General features: G+C 34.1%; 9 protein-coding genes across 9 annotated transcripts; 5 read left to right on the top strand and 4 right to left on the bottom strand.

Annotated features, from left to right (window-relative positions):
* Positions 1-159: 159 nt before the first annotated feature.
* Positions 160-3,094, top strand: TVAGG3_0390940 (uncharacterized protein; the record flags this gene model as incomplete). The annotated part of the gene is made up of 1 exon (XM_001311133.1): positions 314-2,038. One exon carries the CDS (start codon positions 314-316, stop codon positions 2,036-2,038), a length of 1,725 nt encoding a protein of 574 aa, XP_001311134.1.
* Positions 3,095-3,147: 53 nt separating this feature from the next.
* TVAGG3_0390930 (oligosaccharyl transferase protein) lies at positions 3,148-4,268 on the top strand (the record flags this gene model as incomplete). Its single annotated transcript, XM_001311134.1, has 1 exon — positions 3,398-4,225. The coding sequence occupies one exon, from the start codon at positions 3,398-3,400 to the stop codon at positions 4,223-4,225; it is 828 nt and encodes a 275-aa protein (XP_001311135.1).
* Positions 4,269-4,503: 235 nt separating this feature from the next.
* Positions 4,504-6,920, top strand: TVAGG3_0390920 (erythrocyte membrane protein 1-like family; the record flags this gene model as incomplete). The annotated part of the gene is made up of 1 exon (XM_001311135.1): positions 4,504-6,606. The coding sequence occupies one exon, from the start codon at positions 4,504-4,506 to the stop codon at positions 6,604-6,606; it is 2,103 nt and encodes a 700-aa protein (XP_001311136.1).
* Positions 6,921-7,166: 246 nt separating this feature from the next.
* Positions 7,167-7,913, top strand: TVAGG3_0390910 (uncharacterized protein; the record flags this gene model as incomplete). The annotated part of the gene is made up of 1 exon (XM_001311136.2): positions 7,184-7,750. The coding sequence occupies one exon, from the start codon at positions 7,184-7,186 to the stop codon at positions 7,748-7,750; it is 567 nt and encodes a 188-aa protein (XP_001311137.1).
* Positions 7,914-7,979: 66 nt separating this feature from the next.
* TVAGG3_0390900 (tyrosine-tRNA ligase protein) lies at positions 7,980-9,585 on the bottom strand (the record flags this gene model as incomplete). Its single annotated transcript, XM_001311137.2, has 1 exon — positions 8,465-9,505. The coding sequence occupies one exon, from the start codon at positions 9,503-9,505 to the stop codon at positions 8,465-8,467; it is 1,041 nt and encodes a 346-aa protein (XP_001311138.1).
* A 526-nt stretch (positions 9,586-10,111) lies between these two features.
* TVAGG3_0390890 (uncharacterized protein) lies at positions 10,112-10,849 on the bottom strand (the record flags this gene model as incomplete). Its single annotated transcript, XM_001311138.1, has 1 exon — positions 10,112-10,849. One exon carries the CDS (start codon positions 10,847-10,849, stop codon positions 10,112-10,114), a length of 738 nt encoding a protein of 245 aa, XP_001311139.1.
* A 591-nt stretch (positions 10,850-11,440) lies between these two features.
* On the bottom strand, positions 11,441-12,442 carry TVAGG3_0390880 (uncharacterized protein; the record flags this gene model as incomplete). Its single annotated transcript, XM_001311139.1, has 1 exon — positions 11,441-12,442. One exon carries the CDS (start codon positions 12,440-12,442, stop codon positions 11,441-11,443), a length of 1,002 nt encoding a protein of 333 aa, XP_001311140.1.
* Positions 12,443-13,390: 948 nt separating this feature from the next.
* TVAGG3_0390870 (centrosomal protein of 290 kDa family) lies at positions 13,391-16,556 on the top strand (the record flags this gene model as incomplete). Its single annotated transcript, XM_001311140.1, has 1 exon — positions 13,396-16,518. The coding sequence occupies one exon, from the start codon at positions 13,396-13,398 to the stop codon at positions 16,516-16,518; it is 3,123 nt and encodes a 1,040-aa protein (XP_001311141.1).
* Positions 16,557-16,839: 283 nt separating this feature from the next.
* TVAGG3_0390860 (serine-type peptidase protein) lies at positions 16,840-18,774 on the bottom strand (the record flags this gene model as incomplete). The annotated part of the gene is made up of 1 exon (XM_001311141.1): positions 16,995-18,542. The coding sequence occupies one exon, from the start codon at positions 18,540-18,542 to the stop codon at positions 16,995-16,997; it is 1,548 nt and encodes a 515-aa protein (XP_001311142.1).
* Positions 18,775-18,846: the final 72 nt, after the last annotated feature.

Genomic DNA, 18,846 nt, shown 5'->3' with positions numbered 1-18,846 from the left:
AAGCATAGCAAGAATGGCATAAATCGGAATTGTAAACTATTCAAATTTGATTGGGAGTTTATTATTTCTTCGATATCGACCAAACAATTTAAAATATTCAATGCCTATCCATAACAATAACAAAGAATAGCAAAAATCAGTAAAATTGGCCATATTTTTTTGAGATGTAAAAAATTAAGGTTGTCATCCTGTCTTGTAATTGGAAATTTAGCAAGACATATGATAGAGATTATGGTTACATCGTTATTTTGAACATTGAAAATTTTTAGACAAAAAGTGAATTTGGCTATATAAAAACAGATCACTTTTCAAAATGGATCACAAGCAGGATATTGAAAACCTCGCTAAATCATACAACAAGGACTTGTTTTTGCTCCAGACATTATACGAAGAAATTAACTATGATTACGAGAAGCTACAAATGATGGTTATTAACGATGACCCAGCTACAAGCTGGAAATCCAATGAAAAAAGCAAGCCACAACAAGGAAATTCAAAATACGGAAATTCTGGCCCAAAAGAATCTCGTCCAAAGCCAAAGAACAACGGACAGAAGAATAACACAGAAAAAAAGGATGGTCAGCCAGAAAAGAAGGAGGAAAAGCCAGAGAACAAAGAAAACAAGATTGTTACTCAGAAACCAGAAAAAACTGATTTGAAAATCGAGAAAATCAATTTTGCTACTGGTGCAGTTAAATCAAAGCAAAAACCGTCATTCGTAAACGTTCCATCTGTTGGATGGGGAGAACTCAAGACAGATGGCGAAGTTCTTCTTCAAACTACACCACTTCCAGTTCCAGAAAAGAAGCAAGCTCCACCAGCCGAGCCAGAGAAGGTCGAACCAAAGCCAGAGCAGAAGCCAGTAGAAGAGAAGCAGCAGCCAGAAAAGAAGGAGAAACCAGCTCCAAAGGAGAAGAAGTCAAATTCCAAGCAAAATCCAGTTTCAGAGCCAGCTCCACAGAAGAGAAAGGAGCAAAAGGAGAACCAGAAGAACGAGCAGAAGGAAAATACAAAGAAAGAGAACAAGAAGGAGCAACAAAAGCAAAATGCCGAACAGAAGCAAGAAACAAAGGAAGCTCCAAAGGAGGAAGCCAAGCCAGCTCCTGCCAAGGCCGCCAAACAAGAAATTGTCCCAGAAAAGGTCGAATCTCCAAAGGATAATACAAAACAACCAGAACCAGCCAAACAGAACAAGCGCACCCTTAACTTCGATGAATGGCACCCATCAAAGCCTTCTACTCCAGCTCAGCCACCTGTTCAAACTCCACAACCAGAAATCAAGCCACAGACACAGGAAACAAAGCCAGTCCAAGGCATCGGCTTCGATTCTGTCCTCTCTCCAAAGGCTCCTGTCCCAGAACCAGCTCCACAGAAGCATTTCGCCCAATATCAGCCACCAAAGCAACAAGAACAAGCTCCAGTACAACAGGAAAAGCCACAAGAAAAGATCGCCGAGCCAGTTTACAAACACGGAAAGAATCCGAAGTTGAATTTCCCAGGACCAAGATCCAACGGCCCAGAAACAATTCTCAAGCTCCCAATCGCTGTCAAGGAATACACACCAAAGTACAATCTCTTTGGCACATTCGCTGGCCCAGTTCAGCACCAGAAGCAACATAACAATTTAATGCTCTCAACATGCAATTCTGAGCAGCGCTTCAAGGAAAATTCTGAGAAGGAGACACAATCAGAACAGGCCAAGCACGTTGACAGCTTTACATCCCCACAAACAACTACATCTGCTCAACCAGCACCACAACCAGCTCCACAGCAGCAACAAATGAATCAATCACAGGCAATGTACAACGAGTTCATGAATTACTGCTTCTGGCGCCAACAACAGCAGATGTACACTGATTTCTTCAAAATGCAGCAGATGAGACCACCAATGATGAACCCAACACAGCCAATGCAACCACCAATGCAGCCAATGCAACCACCAATGCAGCCAATGCAACAGCAAATGCCTATTAATGAGCAAATGTTTAATGAATTCATGAGAATGAGACAAACATATAATCCTGAAGGACAAAAGTAAAGAATTCATATATAATTTAGATATAGCAATTGATACAATACTTTTTTTAAAATATTTTTCTTTCAAAATTTAATATTCCAAAATTTTACTATCAATTTCATTAATTTTTATCATTTTTCTATGAATATAACAATTCTCTCTCAATAAAGTCACTTTTATCTTCAAATAATTAAATAAGATTTGGCTGAAGGTTTGAATTTGATTGAAAGATCATACCAAATAAAACTTATTACCCTCCTAATAGCAATTTTGCTTATTATTTTAACTATATTATACCGAATTTTCCCGAAATACACTTCAGATGCAATTATTCAAGAATTAGATCCACATTTCAATTACAGATTTGCCACTTACTTAGATAAACACGGCATTTTATCGTATTTTGAATGGTTTGACAATGAGTCTTGGTGTCCTCAAGGAAGATTTATCGGAGAATCAAGTTATCCAGGACTTATGATATGCACAGTTCTTACAAAACAGTTTTTAGAAAAGCTTCACATTCAAATTACAATCTATAATGCATGTTTACTTTTCGGAATTTTTTCATCTATCATATTACTAATCTATTCTTACAGAATGGGTAGATTACTCGAAAATATCCGTTTTCCTCTAATAATTCCATTATTTATTACCTTTACACCAGTTTTTATTTCAAAAACAAACCTAGGTGAATATGATTACGAGTGTTTCTCTATTACACTCATATTTATTAGCATATACTATTATCAATATGCCCTCAAATACAAATCATTACTAGCAACAATAATTTCTTCGTTATTTTTTGGATTTTTATCATGGACATGGGGTGGATATATATTTGTATTAGCTGCCGTAAGTATGCATACCATTTTTTTGATAGTTTTTAGAAAATTTAATTTTAATATTTATATTATTTACAGTTTTTGGTTTATCATGTCAATATTGTTTGCTGCTCATCTCCCATCAGCATATTATAAGTTCATAGTTAAGCCAGAAAATGTTATTTTGATATTTTTGTTTATTTTGATTCAATTTTATTCAATTTTGAGAGTTTTATTCTATATTCTTACTCCAGGAACACGGAATTCACTAATTGTAATAGTTTCTATACTCTCTTTTGCTTGTTTCTTTGCATTTTTACTTTCTAATCAAATGAATTTCGAAAATCGAATTTTAAGATTAATTTCTCCTTTTTCGAAGGAAAAAGACTTGCAAATTAACATACAAGAGCATCAGCCGACAGCATGGTCGCTATTTTACGTAAGCTGCGGACCTTTCTTGTATTTGCTTCCAATAGGAATCATAATTTTGTTGAAAGAAAAAAATATTGAATTATCTTTTATAACTATCTTGACAACTGTATCATTTTACACTAGCATAATGATGAATAGGACATTACTAGTGTTCGCACCATTCCAGGCTTTAGTTTGCGCAGTATCTTTCGATAATATATTATCAAACATTATGAAAAAGAAGAAACATTATATTATATTGATTCTTTTATTCCTATTATGCATATTTCAATCGAATAATTGTACACATTACGCATCAGATGTAGAGAATTACGTTCATTTCCAAATTGAAACACCTCAAGGAGTAGAATTAAGTGATGACCATAGAGAATTATACCAATACATCAGACACCAAGGCAAAAATAAGCCAAAAATTGTTTCATTTTGGGATATTGCTTACCAAATGCAAGTCTTATCAAATTGCGTAACATACAATGATGGTAATACTAACAATAGAACGCATATGTCTAATATAGAAATGATTTATTCAGAAAATGAAAATAATGCCTGGACAATAAGTCGTTCTTTAGATGCAGACTATATAGTAGTTACTTTTGGAGGAGCAAGCAATTATGAGAATGACGATATTATGAAGTTCCCTCTTATATTACAGAATCTTCCAAATTTCTTTTCAAATATCTCTCTTTCTGATTATCAGAATGATGATGTTTTCTTAGTTTGTCCAAATATGAGACCGAAAATGTTAGAATCCATGTTAGTTAGATTTTCTTATAATAATTTTAAGAAATTTACGTTCGGTAATAAGACGAAGCCCGGGCATGACACAATTCGAGGCTGTGTCGTCAAGTACCAAGCTTCTAAAATGACAAAATTTACTGAAGCTTACACTACTTCTAATTGGTTGCTAAGATTATACAAAGTCAGCCCAGACCCAATATGGAATAGAGTATACTAAACAAGTATTTTGTATTTCTTTCGTAGAAATTTTTTGATTGTGCATCTGACCAGATTCGATTGGAACATCGCATATTAATATCATAAATTGATTATATTATTGGTATCCATTGGAATTTTCCCTCATTAGTTAAAGAAGGAGTTATTACACTCACTTTTCGATTTTATTTCGAACGAAATTGTTAGGAACATACTCAAGATCATTATTATGTAAGAAAATTCGTTCCGTTTGTGTAAATCTTTTTTCTGATGTTTACAAATTGGCGGGGTCATTTTGTTATGAGTAGTATATTAAATTGGAATAGCTATCGAGCATTATTTAAGCACATTGATGCTAACTATTCCAAAATAAGGCACCGCTTGTTTGCCTCAAAGCCAAACGCCTTAAAGCTGTTCGAAGCATTGATTTTGTTTCTCAGCATCATCATTGCAGCTGGCTTAGTCGCAGCATTGCATCCAATATTCGATCCAAGCCCTCGTCCAGATTTAGATCTCAGTTTCTTTGAAAGAATTGGTAAATTCATTGGAGATTTACTTGATATACTTGTATATCCTATCAAATGGCTCCTCGAACACGGAATTATCAAGCCACTCTGGTCATTCGTCAAATGGCTTGGCAATCTCCTTTGGGCACCGTTTAAATACCTTGGACAGCTCTTAGGTTTCATATACAATTGGTTGAAGAACCTCCATGTAGGAAAATGGATCCGCGATCTTTGCAATTCCATCTGCAATGGAATCAAGCAGTTATTAAGCAAGATTGGAAAGTTCTTAGTTGCCATCAAGGACTTCATCGTCAAACTTTTCAGTGAATCCATTGTTATCTTCCTCAAAATGCTTTGGCAACTCATTATTTATCCATTCCGCCTCCTTAAGCAGGTTCTTATCCAAATCTGGCATGGCCTCATCAGATTCATCATATACACAATCAATGGCATCAAATGGATCTTCTCCAAGATCTTTAACGGTATCAAATGGTTCTTCTCAACAATCTACCAAGGCATCAAGTCCGTATGCGCAGCCATCGCCAAGTTCTTCAAAGAACACCCATTCTGGGAAGCTGTCATGAAGCTCATCAACTTCATTTGGGAAGGAATCAAGAAACTCTTCAACCTCATCTTACAAGGAATCCTTTATCCATTCAGACTCATTGGCCGCTCCCTCAGGTTTGTTTGGAGACAGATTTGCAGTTTCTGCGTTGCTGTCAAGGAATTCATTAAGAAACACCTTCATTGGTCTAAATTAGTTGAACTCATTTGCAACTTCTTCAGATTCCTTCTTAAAATCATTCTTGCTCCATTCCGTTTCATCAAGTTTGTCTTACTTAACATTTGGGCTGGCATCAAGTTCATTTTCGGTAAGATTTGGGACTTCATCAAACACTTTGAGCTCATGAAATTCATTATTGCAATTGGTAAAGCCATTGCTTATCCATTCATTAAGCTTTGGCAGTTAATTTACATAGTACTCAAGTTCATTTTCGTTGACATTCCTAAAAGACTATGGAATATCCCCCGTCCCACAGGTCTAAACATTGACTGGGTGAAATTCTTTGGAAAAATTGGAAAGGCCATTGCTTATCCATTTGTTCAGCTTTTCAAAGCAATTTACAAGGGTTTCAAGTATATCTTGGAATTAATTGTTAAATTCTTTGTTTCATGCTGGAGAGGATTCAAGAAGATCATTGACTATATTTTCAACCTCGATTTTTGGAAATTTGTACAGTTGTTGCTCGACATCTTTCTTTATCCATTCAGACTCATCAAGCGCTTACTCCTTGCTATTTTCGGATACGTTCTTCGTTTCTTCAAATGGATTGGCACTGGAATTAAGAACTTCATCATTTGCATTGGAACAGGAATCAAGAAATTCTGCAAAGCTATCTGGGACTTCTTTGTCAATTTACCATTAGTTAATTTATTGTTGTGGCCTTTAAGAATGATCAAGAGAATTGTTTTAACAATTTCACATTGGATCTGGGAATTCTTCAAGTGTTTGTGGTTCAATTTAATTGTCAGACCAATCATATGGTTAAAGGAAAACTTACTTAAGTATTTACTTTATCCACTCGTTTTGATCAAGAAAGCATTGAAATGGCTCGCACATATTTCCTATATTTTCTGGACTCGCATTTGCATTGGTTTGCACAAATTATGGAACTTCATAATCAACATTCCATTCCTTCGTATTTTACTTTATCCACTCAGACTTATCAAGGCAATTATTTACGCAATTGTCATCAATCCATTGAAGAGTCTTCTTGGATTCATCTGGACAATAATCACATGGCCATTCTTAAACATGCCAGGACTCAAAGTTATTTGGGCAAGTATCGTTCAATTCTGGAACGATGTTTGTAAAGATTTCGAAAACGAATGCTAAGAAAAGTTAGTATTTAATATTAATTATTTTATATTTATATATATATTTTATTTTTTTATTTTTTACCTTCTTTGAATAAACACCTTTTTTTATTTCCCTTTTTTTCCAAATCATCAAAATATTTTTACATTTTTCCAATCAAAATACAATGAGAGACATTCCAATCATTTGATTTTGATACAAAATGTTTCACAATCTTCTTCTTTCTTCTTCAATCATATTCAATCTTGTCAAATACTTATGATATTTTGAATATGCGTTAACATTAGAAAGTGATATAATTTTTGAAATTGCAAAACCTTACAATGATTAAATATTGTAAATTTTTATATTTAATGCGTTTTTCATGAATATAGTTGGCAAATAAAAGCACTCTATAATGTATGATTTAGGTAAGTATAGAAAAGGTTATTGCCCAGATATTGAATTCTGAATTTGTTTCATTTTAATTATATAGTTAATTTCGCTAGTGAAATATGACAGAAACATGGTATATTAAATATTGCTTGTATGAAATACAGAAAATAATTCATGTCGTCTATCAAAAAGTAATTTCTAAACGGTCACATTCCAAAAGATGAATGTTGAATCATTATTAGCTCAAGCCACTGTTGCTAAAGATAGATATATTGAAGTTGAAGCCAAAAACAACGATTACAAGTTAATCCTTGACAATCAGAAAGTCTTAATCAACGATTTTGCCCAATCAATGCCAGACATCGACGAAACAGAAAAGAAGATGCAAGAATTAGACAATGAAATTGCTTCAATTGATGAGCAGCTTCAGCAGTCTCAATCTATTTTAATTCAAGCATTATCTGCTAATAAGGCAAAGAAAGAATCAACAGACGTATCAGGCATCCTTAGCAACACAATAAGCACCCTTCAAGATACATTATTCGATCTTGGATCTGCTGCTACTTCCCAGAACGAATTTAATGTTCCAATCTTTAAATTAATCGATCTTGAAGAAAGCGTTTCTAAGATCATCGGCTCTCTTGAAGAAGCTAACTTATATCCAGAGTCTGAAAAGGATCATGCTGAGAGAATCAAGAGAACACAGCTCCACTCTGCAAAGTTAGCACAGTTCCTTCGCCTTTTGAAGGAAATCTACGCAAAGGCATCAGCTGAGCAAAAAGAATAATTGAATTTTTATCATTAATATAACATATTTTTTTATGTTTGTTAGGTTTACAAAATTTGAATAAAACCTCATATTCTTTTTACCATATTATGAATGTATTTTCGAAAGGAACAAGATGAATTGATTTTATTAGAATTTTTCTTTTTCAAATCTTGATGGATGTATAATTTATGAAATTTGTAATCAATGAGCTTGGTATACATAGATGCAACTTTAGTAATAGTATGTAAAAGATCTTAGCTATAGTTCTAATGTGTTCAGGCGATATTTTGTTGAGAAATGGATGCATATGATGAAGTTTGTTGGTATCATATTTTTTCCTTTTTTTTATAATTAAATGGATTTATATCCAATAGAACAAGATTTTGGAGCTCATAAATCATCATCAATAGTTTAGACATCATATACTTTATTAGAATCGCTTCCATTAATCTGATTATCCATGATTAAAACAGATGTTTTATGAAGAACATTTCCATGAGGAAAAAAAAAATCAAAATTTCAAAAGATGATTCTTGTTTAACTTTTTTTATGAAGAAAGAAGAGATCAATTATTCGGCAAATCATGTTTAAGAATAAGAGATGCATAATCTACTATTTGAACATACAATGATTCGTAATTCTCGTGAAATGATGTTGTTTTTATGTAAAAAAAGTAAAATTTGTTATTTTTTTTAAGTTTTATCAAAAGATTTTAAAATAGAGAAAATGTTCTTAACGTGTAACTCTGTATTCTTCAACGCGCTTGAGGAGTTCGATCAATTCTGGAGAAGATTTGAAGTGATCACGAACTGGCTGGATGCAAGCGTCGACAGCTTCAGCGACAGCCATTACGAGGCCCTTCTTTGCCTCATCATCCTTGAAGAAGGATGGGAAGTCGGCTTCGACGTCTTCGATCTTTGTGTATTCCTTTCCGTTGATTGTAATTGAGCCGAGTTTTCTAAGAATGATGTACTTGATGTATTCGAAGAGTGGGTTTTCGGCTGCTTCTGGTGGATTGTAAGCGTTCATCATCTTTTCGACGATTCTATCCTTTTCATCTTCGATAAAGATAGCGGACATTGGGTCTGACTTAGACATCTTGTGAGCCTTGCCCTTTAAGCCCATAAGCATGTGGTGGGAAAGAATAATTGGAGATGGTCTCTTTACGTGGTTTGCGTATTCAATAGCGAGCATGTTGACCTTACGCTGATCAACGCCGAGCTGGCAGATATCAACATCAAGCATGAAAACATCTGTAGCTTGCATGCAAGGGTAAAGAAGCTGAGAAAGTGAAAGTTTGTCACCTTCTGTACGTCCCATAGCTGTAACTGTACGTTTGATACGTGAAAGTGTTGCAAATGATGAAATATCGTGAACAAGCTCGAAATATTCTCTCTGATGCTCCTTGATGAAATCTGCTGTCCAAATGATTTCAACATGATCAAGGTCCATGCCGCAGGCCTTGAATACTTCAACGAAGTATCTGCCGACATCGTGGATCTTTTTCATGTCGCCGCCCATTTTGTGGTTTAATTGAGCGAAAAGATCTGCGATGTAGAGAACCATTGTACCACCAGCCTTTGTAATAGCATTGCAGTTAATTGCTGTGACAAGAGCTTGGGCAATATGCATACGACCACTTGGCTCAAAACCATTGTATGCACGGAAATTTGGCTTTTTCTCAAGAAGTTCTTCAATGCGCTCGTTTCCTTGGATGTCTTCTGCGATGGAACGAAGTAAGGCAGCCTTCTCGGCAATGCTGAGATTAGACATTTATAAATCAAACAAACTTGTTGAATTTAGTACCCCAAAAATTTTGTAAATTGAATGATAACTTTGCCCCTACAATTTAGTGATAAAAGTGACATTTTTGACAGTCTCCAAAATATTCGATAAAATGCTAAATATATATGGTAAAAATTATTCAAAGAATGCCAACAAACCAAAATTCATGGATGTTTTCTCTTTTTATTCAATTTCAGATTGAAATTAATCTTAATATGCACATTGATATAACTTAAACAACATATTATTAATAAAAACAAGAATCAAGAGATGATTTTGACATGAAGCATAATTAAACTTCGGTAAAATTTATACCTGAAATATCCGAATAGTTTAAGAAGAAATGCTTATAGAATTATGTATCCCCATAGAATTGCGTTATAACGAATATATTATTATTGAATGAAAACACTGTTATATACTTGATACATCAAAATGAGTTCAAACAGAGCTTTATCTATTGAGTCAAAGAGTTTATCATTCAGTTTGATAAAAATGGAAAGTAAATTATTAAACATACATAATTATTTTTAGATATAAAAGAAAAATTAAAAAATCAAACAGATATAAAATAGCAAACAAAACATATAAAGGTTATAATACAAAAGTATTTGGACTTGGCTCCTTTCTTTCAGGTAAAGTCAAGTTACTCTTGAAATAAGAGGATCCAGTTGAAGAAGACTCTTTCTTTTGGGTAGAAGACGTGTTAGTATCATTAGATGATATTGTTGTTGACCCAGAAGTGTTGGAAGACTTGTTTGTCATGTAATTATAAGCGTGATTTGTACTAATATTGGAATTAGTTACTCCATTATCAGAGAAATCATCTACATCTTCCAATGAGTCGTTATCCTTCTTATCTTTTATCTCACGAGTCTTATATCTTTTTCCGATTGTGCATAAAACAGCAATCAGCACAATTCCAACAATTACAGCAGCAACAGATATCAAAGCAATCTGCAATGATGTCAGTTTCTTACTAGGACTTGCTGTTTGACTAGAGAAATTTAATTTCGGATCTCTTGTTCCGAGATTGAGAATTTCGCAGAAGGATTCATTGTAGTACGTGAACGGGAAGTCCATGTACGACGTAGTTCCTCTGAAAGCTCCTGATTTCTCTCCGCATGGAGTTCCGCTTTTGCTGACAGCAACTGTTGATCCGGCCTGGCCATCAGAGGTCACTTCACTTAGTGTCGACCACTTAGAGAGGATTGACCTTGATCTGAGGTAATTTGTGTATTTTGGTTCTGTAAACTTGCCTTTTCTCTCGTATTGGAACTCAAACGTGCTGAACTCATCAAGGTTTTGTCTGTAGGACTCGAGAGTGAGCATACTTGAGCCAATATACCAAATACGGATTCTTTGGTCTGTTTCAACGGAGAAATTCGCGTTTTTACCACCGAAAACTTTGGAGTTGTACGCGGCAGTGAATCCATCTGATCCTAATGCTGCAATTGTCACTACATCAACAGAATTACAATTTTGGAACAAATTCAACTTTTTGTAATTCAAAACGCTGATGTTGAGGATCCTATTTGATGCATCTTTGTTTGGCTTAATGAGAGCCGCCAACTGGAAATCAGTGACGTTTAAAACGAAATCTTTGTCTGAAAGGAAAGTTACGCCATTTCCAAGAGCGGTGAAGTGCTGCGGGTTATGGAAGATGTAAATAGTGTAGCTGGTGAACTGTAATGTCGATCGTTCGTCTGGAATGTAATATTGATAAAATCCGGTAGAAAATCTACTGAAAGACTTAGTATAAGGGACAGGAGGTAACGCATCAATTGAACTACACCAGTTTTGAACGAAATCTTGGTCAGAAATCGGTGGAGATATAACTGTTGATTTTTCAAGGCAAAGAATACTCGAACCCGTATTCTTTGTATTTGTTATATGTATAAAAACTGATTTCTGGCGTTCAATCTAGCCTATGTCGTCTGTAAGTCCGACAATGAAATTTCCATTTGGCTTGTAAAGCTGAATTTCATCAGCAATGTTCTGTACGTAGAAGTAATAGTCAATAACATATGGACTTGATAATATAAGACAAATATTATGGAGATTTTCTGTATTTAGTAAAAATGAAGCGTTATTTCCATTGTAAATGAATGTATCTCGGCATTCTTCGTTTGACTGCATTATAACTGAGAAGTAGATCTTATGAGAACCGTTAATTGGAGTAATTAATACGGTCGAAATTTGATTTATCATAAATGCTTTGTTTTGATATGCCGTTACGTGGTCTGGAGTCCAAATATCAAAATCATCTGGATTGTGGATAATTAAATAATGGTTTGGCATCCAATTTATTTCTGTTCGTTCTGCAACGTCATAGGAGTAGTCTTTTGGCTCCAAATAAACTCCGGAGTCATAAATAAGGATTGTGCCTTCAACGAAATAGCTGTCAGTGCGATAAATCAATGTAAATGCGTTCGCATTATATTTGAAAGTATCATAAGGAGCCATTGTGTAAACAAGTTGATTATTGTCAGTATATACGTGAACTGAGTCGTCATCATCGATATCTATTGTTCTTATTACGAATAATGTTTTTGATGGTTCTTGGTTGAAAAATGCATAGCAATATACTTTGTTATCCTCTGTCCCGTTGGCTGCTATTGAATAATATGGATCGTAAACAACTTTCCATTGACATGATCGAGAAGGAGTATTTAAAAGACCAATTTCTATATCGACAGCCTGGTGATTTAGTGGTGTAATTCTGAAAGTTTCTGTTGGAATTGTAAATACATACTTTTCAATGATGTCAATCCGTTGTAGTGAAGAATCGGGAAAATATAAGATTGAACTTGTAGTTGGGATTATATCTAGGCCTTCTTGAGGAATATGAAGCGTTTGTGGGTAGCCCGGCGAAATTGTAAGCTTCTGAACCCCTCTACAAAAACAAATCAAGATCGAAAACATTGAGTAAAAATTAATCTCAAAACATCACTCTCAATAATTTCAATTAGGTATTAAATTTCAGCGTAAACAGTTGCAGGTTTTTTAGATTATGGATAGGATGTAGAATAAATGTCCATGGTCGATTTTGTAAAAATTTGTGAATGATAAATTTTAATGTAACATTACTTGATATTTGAATATTTGATAAAAATAGAGATGGGAAAACTTACGCTCTTGAAAATCTCATAAATTGAAAAGAGAAATAAAATCTAGGCAATTTTATTAAAAATCCTAACTACACAATGGAATGTATAATATCTCGAATTCGTCATGATTATTTTTTGAGATGAATTGAAAATAAATTACTGTAAATTACTAGTAGATATACAATATTACATATAAGAGAAGAAATTTGAATGCATATTCAAAATTTTAAAAAATTTCAGAAAACATTTAAATTTTAAAGTCATCAATAATAAATTCATAGTCCACAACTATTGTAATCAATCAAGTTGAACAATCCTAACGTTTTGATACTTTTCAGTACTTTACAATCATGAGGTTCCCAGAAATCTTCTTCCAAATGATGAATTCTTCATTATTTCAATTGTTATTTCCTATTGAACTTCATTGCTAAGCTAATTACAGATATTTTCGTTTCTTATTTTTGATAGAAATCTCCTAGTCCTGTGTTTTTTTGATAATTTAAACAATATCAGCATTTTTCGGATATTATTCTTAACTTTCCAACATGCTGAGGAATCAAGACAAGTAATAACTGAAAAATTATAGAATTACGTTTGAATATCCTTCTGTTAACGTAATTATTGAGTAATTCATTGATATTATACGATGAAAAAACTAAAATATCTCATTATCACTTGAATGCTCATTCCAGATTCATAAAAATCCTTCAAAGTGATAGAGTCGAGAATTTTTCTCGTTTTTAAAATCTTAAAAAGTGACAATCGAAAATGCAGGGATTTACTCCTGAGCAGATGCAGATAATATCGAATCTGCTTGATGAGCAAGTTGGAACCCTGCAGAGAGAAAATGATCAACTACGTCAACAGATTTCGATTTTGAGTGATGGCACATCAATTAAACGTTCGGATTATCAGGATTTGGAAGACAGGTATAGAAAAGAACAAGAGGAATCCATGAAACTAAACCGTGAGTTGAATGATATGAAGTCAAAATACGCTGCAGCAATGAATCAAAATAGAATCCTTGAGACGCAAGTAAACAGTCACAACAAAGATGTAAATACAAGTACACAAGCATTGAAAACTAAGGATGATAAAATCAACCAATTACAAGAAGAAATTAAACAACTTGATCAAAGAATTATGAAGCAAAAGCTAGACTTATCAGCATTTCTTATGGAGAAAACTGATATGCAACAAAAGATTAACGATCTTTGCCAACAAAACCTTGAATTACAGAATGTAACGCAAGAATTAATCGAAAAAGACAACCAATTAGTCAGCGCATTAAGCGATAATGCAACTGAGCTTGCTGATAAAGAGAGGCAGATTGATGATCTCGAAAAGAAAATCAGAAAACTCGAATCAAAAATTCCATCAAAAGAAAATACAGAAATAGAGATTCCTCTTGCTTCAACAACAGAAATAACTGAATCTCAAACTGTCATTGACGAAGGGTTACTTAAGAAATACCAAGATGTTAAAGCAGAAAATCGACAATTAAATTCTCAACTCAGGCAATTCTCAGAAGATATTAAGAGAATAGAAAGACTCCAGACAGCTGTTGAGAAAAAGAAGAAAGAAATTGACATTCTACAGCAAATGCTTGATAAAAGTGAACAAGAAAAAAGAGAACTTCATCAAATTGCAGACCAGTTCAGCATAGACCTGAAAAATACCAAAGATAAATTAAGTATTACAGAACAGACATGCGAAGAAAAGGTTAAAGCCATTGAAAGAGAAATTCAAATTTATAAAGAAAGATTTGACCATGATACAAACCACAGAGAAGCTCTAGAAGTCGAAGTTGTTGAGAAAACAAAAGAAATCAATGAGTTAAGAGAGACAAATCAACAATTGGAACGTGGCGAATTTGGATTATCTCAAGCTGTCACTCAGATCAAGGAATTAAAAGCAATGATTGATCTTAGAGATAAATCCATCACACATCTCGTAAGAGAACTCAATACAATGGATAAAATCATTGATGGCCTCGCTGGAGTTATTCAACCAGATTTTGATGTTGAAAAATTTATCGTCAGTGTTGAAGATGATATTGCAAAAGCTCAGGATAACAGACTGATGATTGCTTCTCGCGAACTGAATAAGCGATTGGATGATTTAAGGCATAAAAGACCGCATTCTCAAATTAAAATTATTATTGAGAACAAAGAAGACCAGGATATGCATATGACAGCTACACTCTATGGAAAGAATAATGATATAGAGTCAGGTGGTAGTGCTGTGCCTTCAAATTTCGTTACAAGAGATTTACAAAACGATTATGTGAACGAAGAAGAAGATTTGAACACAATCAAAGAGGATGAAAATGAAAAGACCAAGAGAGCATCCTTTGATGAGTTCCAATCCAGCAGTTTACCATCAGATTCTTATTCAATAGAATCATTTGACAGAACTTCACAAGAAAGACTTGTTCCTCCTAAGCCAGAACCCGTAGAAGTCGAATATGCTGACATAGAGACACAATGCAGGCCAGAAACAAGCATGAGTACAATTCCAACAATTAAACCAGAGCCAAAACCAGAAGATAACACATACAAAGACTGGATAGAGAATATGAAACGTGATTACAAGAAGGCTGTCCAGCAAACTCGCGATCTTTCCATGGAAAACGACGAATTAAAAGCGAAGGTTGACAAATTGTTCGAAGAAAAGAAGAAATTACAAGACCAGCTTGCCAGGAAAGATGATGAAAAGAAGGATCATGAAGAAGAAGAGAAGACATTGCGTATGACAATCGACAGAATGGAACTTGAAAATGAAAAAACGAGAATCAAAGCGAATATCAAAGCAAAACTTTATACTTCCGCAACATTTTCAAGTGCAAACATTCCTGCCATCATTCCTAACAAATTACAGAGTTCAACATTGGATTGTTTGGTTGATAATCCATCAGATCCATTAGTTTTGAAGATTAAAAGTCCTGAAACAATTTCAATTTTGCCTTCTGAAGCAGAATTGAAGAGAATGAGAGCCAAAGAAGATGCAGCGAATGAAAAGGTGAAACAGGCAACAACAGAAATTGTTTCTTTGCAGAGATTAGTTGCTGATTCTCAAACGAAACTCGATCAGAAAGACAGAACAATTAAAGAAAGAGACCAAACAATCAACAGATTGGAGAAAAATATGCAGGATGAAAGAGAAAAATACAAAGAGAGAATACACGAGATAACTAAGCAAGCACAAGATACGATGAATGCACAGATGAGAGAAGCTTTGGATCCAAGTCTTTCCGGTGTTCACAGTACAGAAACTGATTATAGAAAACTTCCTGAAGTTTCTGAATACATAAATAACTTGAAACGCGAAAATAATTCTTTGAAAGAAAGAAACGAAGAGTTGCAACAGCTGTTCCAAAGCATAAAGAACGACGCTGAGTCATTAAGAGTCAAGGTAAAACAACTGGAAGCTGAAAGGAACAATAATGATGACGAAAACAAACCAGATAGGGATGAAAATCAGCAAACAAATATGGAATACATGAGAAAATTACAGAGACAAAACTCAGAACTGAAAAAGAAAATCATGTATTATTCAGATGAAAATGAAAAGTTGAGAGCTTTGAGAGAAAGAAAGGAAATTGATGATAGAAAGATAGAAGACAATAATGATAATAATTCACAGGAAACTATTGAGAAATTGACATTGAAGAATAAAACAATCGCTCAAAAATACAATAATTTGAAACAAGCTCATATGGACCAAGCTGCTGCTCTCGAGAAAGAAAAACAGAAGGGAGAAAGACTTAAAAGCGCTCTACAGAAGAAGGAAGAAACTGTTCAGTTACTGACTGAAAAGAATCAAAGATATAAACATCAGAACGAAAAACTCAAAGCACTTATAAATAAGAAGAAAGAAGGTCAAAATTGAACATATTTTTTGTTATTATTTATTTATATATTTTTGTTTGTAAAAGCATAAAAATTATCATACTTTTAGTTTGATTTGATAACAATTCTCACTTGAATATTTACCCTGCTTGAAACGGAGTATTTTATGTTATGGGGGTATTAATTCATAACAAAATTGAGTATAAGAATCGCTGATCAGCTTTTCAAGCTGAATATCTATAATGATCACTGTAGATATATTTCTTTAACTCCCGTCAATTGTTTGCATCGAATCAATAAAATCAGAGAAAAATATCCTCATTCAACTTAAACTAACAATCAAAATCGAATATGAAGAAGAGTGGCCAATTTTTTTCTTTTTATTCTGAAAGTGCACCATGTCAATAGCAATTTTTGTTGCCCATGATTAAAATTATATCCACTACAAGTTGATTGAAAAGAAATTTATAGAAAATAGTGTTTTTTATTTCCATTATTAAAGAGAAATTAAATTTCTTAAATCAAGTTTTTGGAGTTCAATGATGCAGTCAAATCATTAGAAAGAAGAGATTCCTTTGGAGTTCTCAACTTGCACAATAAAATGATAGCAAGAACCATAAATGTGAGGCAGAAGAATGAAATGACTCCGATTGTTATCAGTGCTTGTTTAGAGAACATTTTCTCATGGCAGTCAGGAGGTAAAGGTGTTGGTGTTGGAGGTAATGGTGGATCATTCTTCAGCCAGTCAGTGACAGCATTGATTATGTCAATTCTGATCTTCTTGAGAATCAATGAATCAAAGTCTTTCTCTGGATTCAAATCGAAGGAATATCCGCCGCCCATGATGTTCTTCGAGCGCTTGTAAATACTTCCATCTTCAAGTGTGCATGATGCTTCTAAGAAAGCATCGTTGAAACCGTGAGTGAAGAAGGTCTTCTTGGCTGGTGGGAATCTTCCTCCGTACTTCTGGTTGAAGAGTGTTGTGTTTGGAAGCTTATCAATTCCGAATAAATCTGTGCAAACAGATGTCCAGTATTTAGGATTGATACTGATATCTCTGAACTCTGGATTAGGTCCTGCGCATTGGAATGATGCCATTTCATTGCACTTTACGTAATATTCAACTCTTGTTGCGGCCAATTTGGAGTTTTTGCTTGGATCTTTGATCATATGTGGCCAGAGATAAATAAACTCCTCTTTTAGAACAAATTTCGGAATAAATTCGCCAAATAAATCTAATACTGCATTTTCCTCAGTATATTCGCCTGTATTTAATCTATTGCAGAGATTAAGGAATTCTGGATAGAGATCTGGTAAGCGCATGCCTCTGCTGATGGCTTCTGTAAACATATGATTGAAATCAGTTGGTAAGTCTTTGAGACCGGATGTACTGTTGAGGCCGAACCTCTCTTGCATGGCTACTGTAGAATCATCCTTTCTGTAGGCGATATCGTCGATAATTTTGTAAGCTTTCATCATATACTGGTAACAGTTACCCCATTGAGTCATTGCGACAGCCTCATGGTGATCGTACCATAAGAACTCTGGATCTGAAAGTAAGAAGGCTGATGAGGACCATGTGCCGACAATATTTAATTCTTTTCCTTTTTGCATGTGAATCCATGTGGCAAGGGATGCACCAAAGCCTCTTCCTATGGTTGCAACTCTGCACTTAGAAGCATCATTGCAATACTCCTTCTTCATTGCAATAATAAATTCTTTGATGTCATCAAGGTGTTGATCAATTGTATTGTATTTAAGGTTCTCTGTTGAAAGATCATCTGTTGGAATTGAGTTACCAAAGTATCTGTTTTCAAGTGCAACTATAGGAGACTGAGTATTATTTGCAATTCTATTCATTGGACTATCAGTAAGATCTGATGCACTTAAACTTGTGAATCCACCGATATAGACAATTAGGTAATCTGATTTTTTACCATGGTCTGTGCTAACAAAATACTTTTGAGAAAATGTTTTGCCTGGATTTGCATGATCAAGAGTTTGGGTGAATGTTTTGGCTTCATATTGTTCGCATAAAGATTTGATTGTTAAGAATGGTAACATTTATCAATGTAGCAAAATAAATTATGGCAAAAAAAGTGTTCTAGTTACATTGCCCATTGTTGGATATGTACATCTTTTTAGCATAGTATTTGGGCATCTAATTCATGAAATTTACTCCAAAATATTCAAATTTCTACCTGTCATAATTAATAGCATTTCCATCTTAGGGTTTTTAGAAACAAATGATTAAATATATCCGAATTAAGCATATTTTAAAGATTGTCAACTTGACACTAGCTCAAAATCAGATAAGTTATTAGATCAAATCGAAGATCAGAGTTTAAAAGAGATGTTATTGGATGGA

The sequence above is a fragment of the Trichomonas vaginalis genome, chromosome V (genome assembly GCF_026262505.1).
Source record: "Trichomonas vaginalis G3 chromosome V, whole genome shotgun sequence".
Lineage (NCBI taxonomy): Eukaryota > Parabasalia > Trichomonadida > Trichomonadidae > Trichomonas > Trichomonas vaginalis.
The sequence above is the reverse complement of the archived record's forward strand: the minus strand, read 5'-3'. Positions and strand labels throughout refer to the sequence as shown.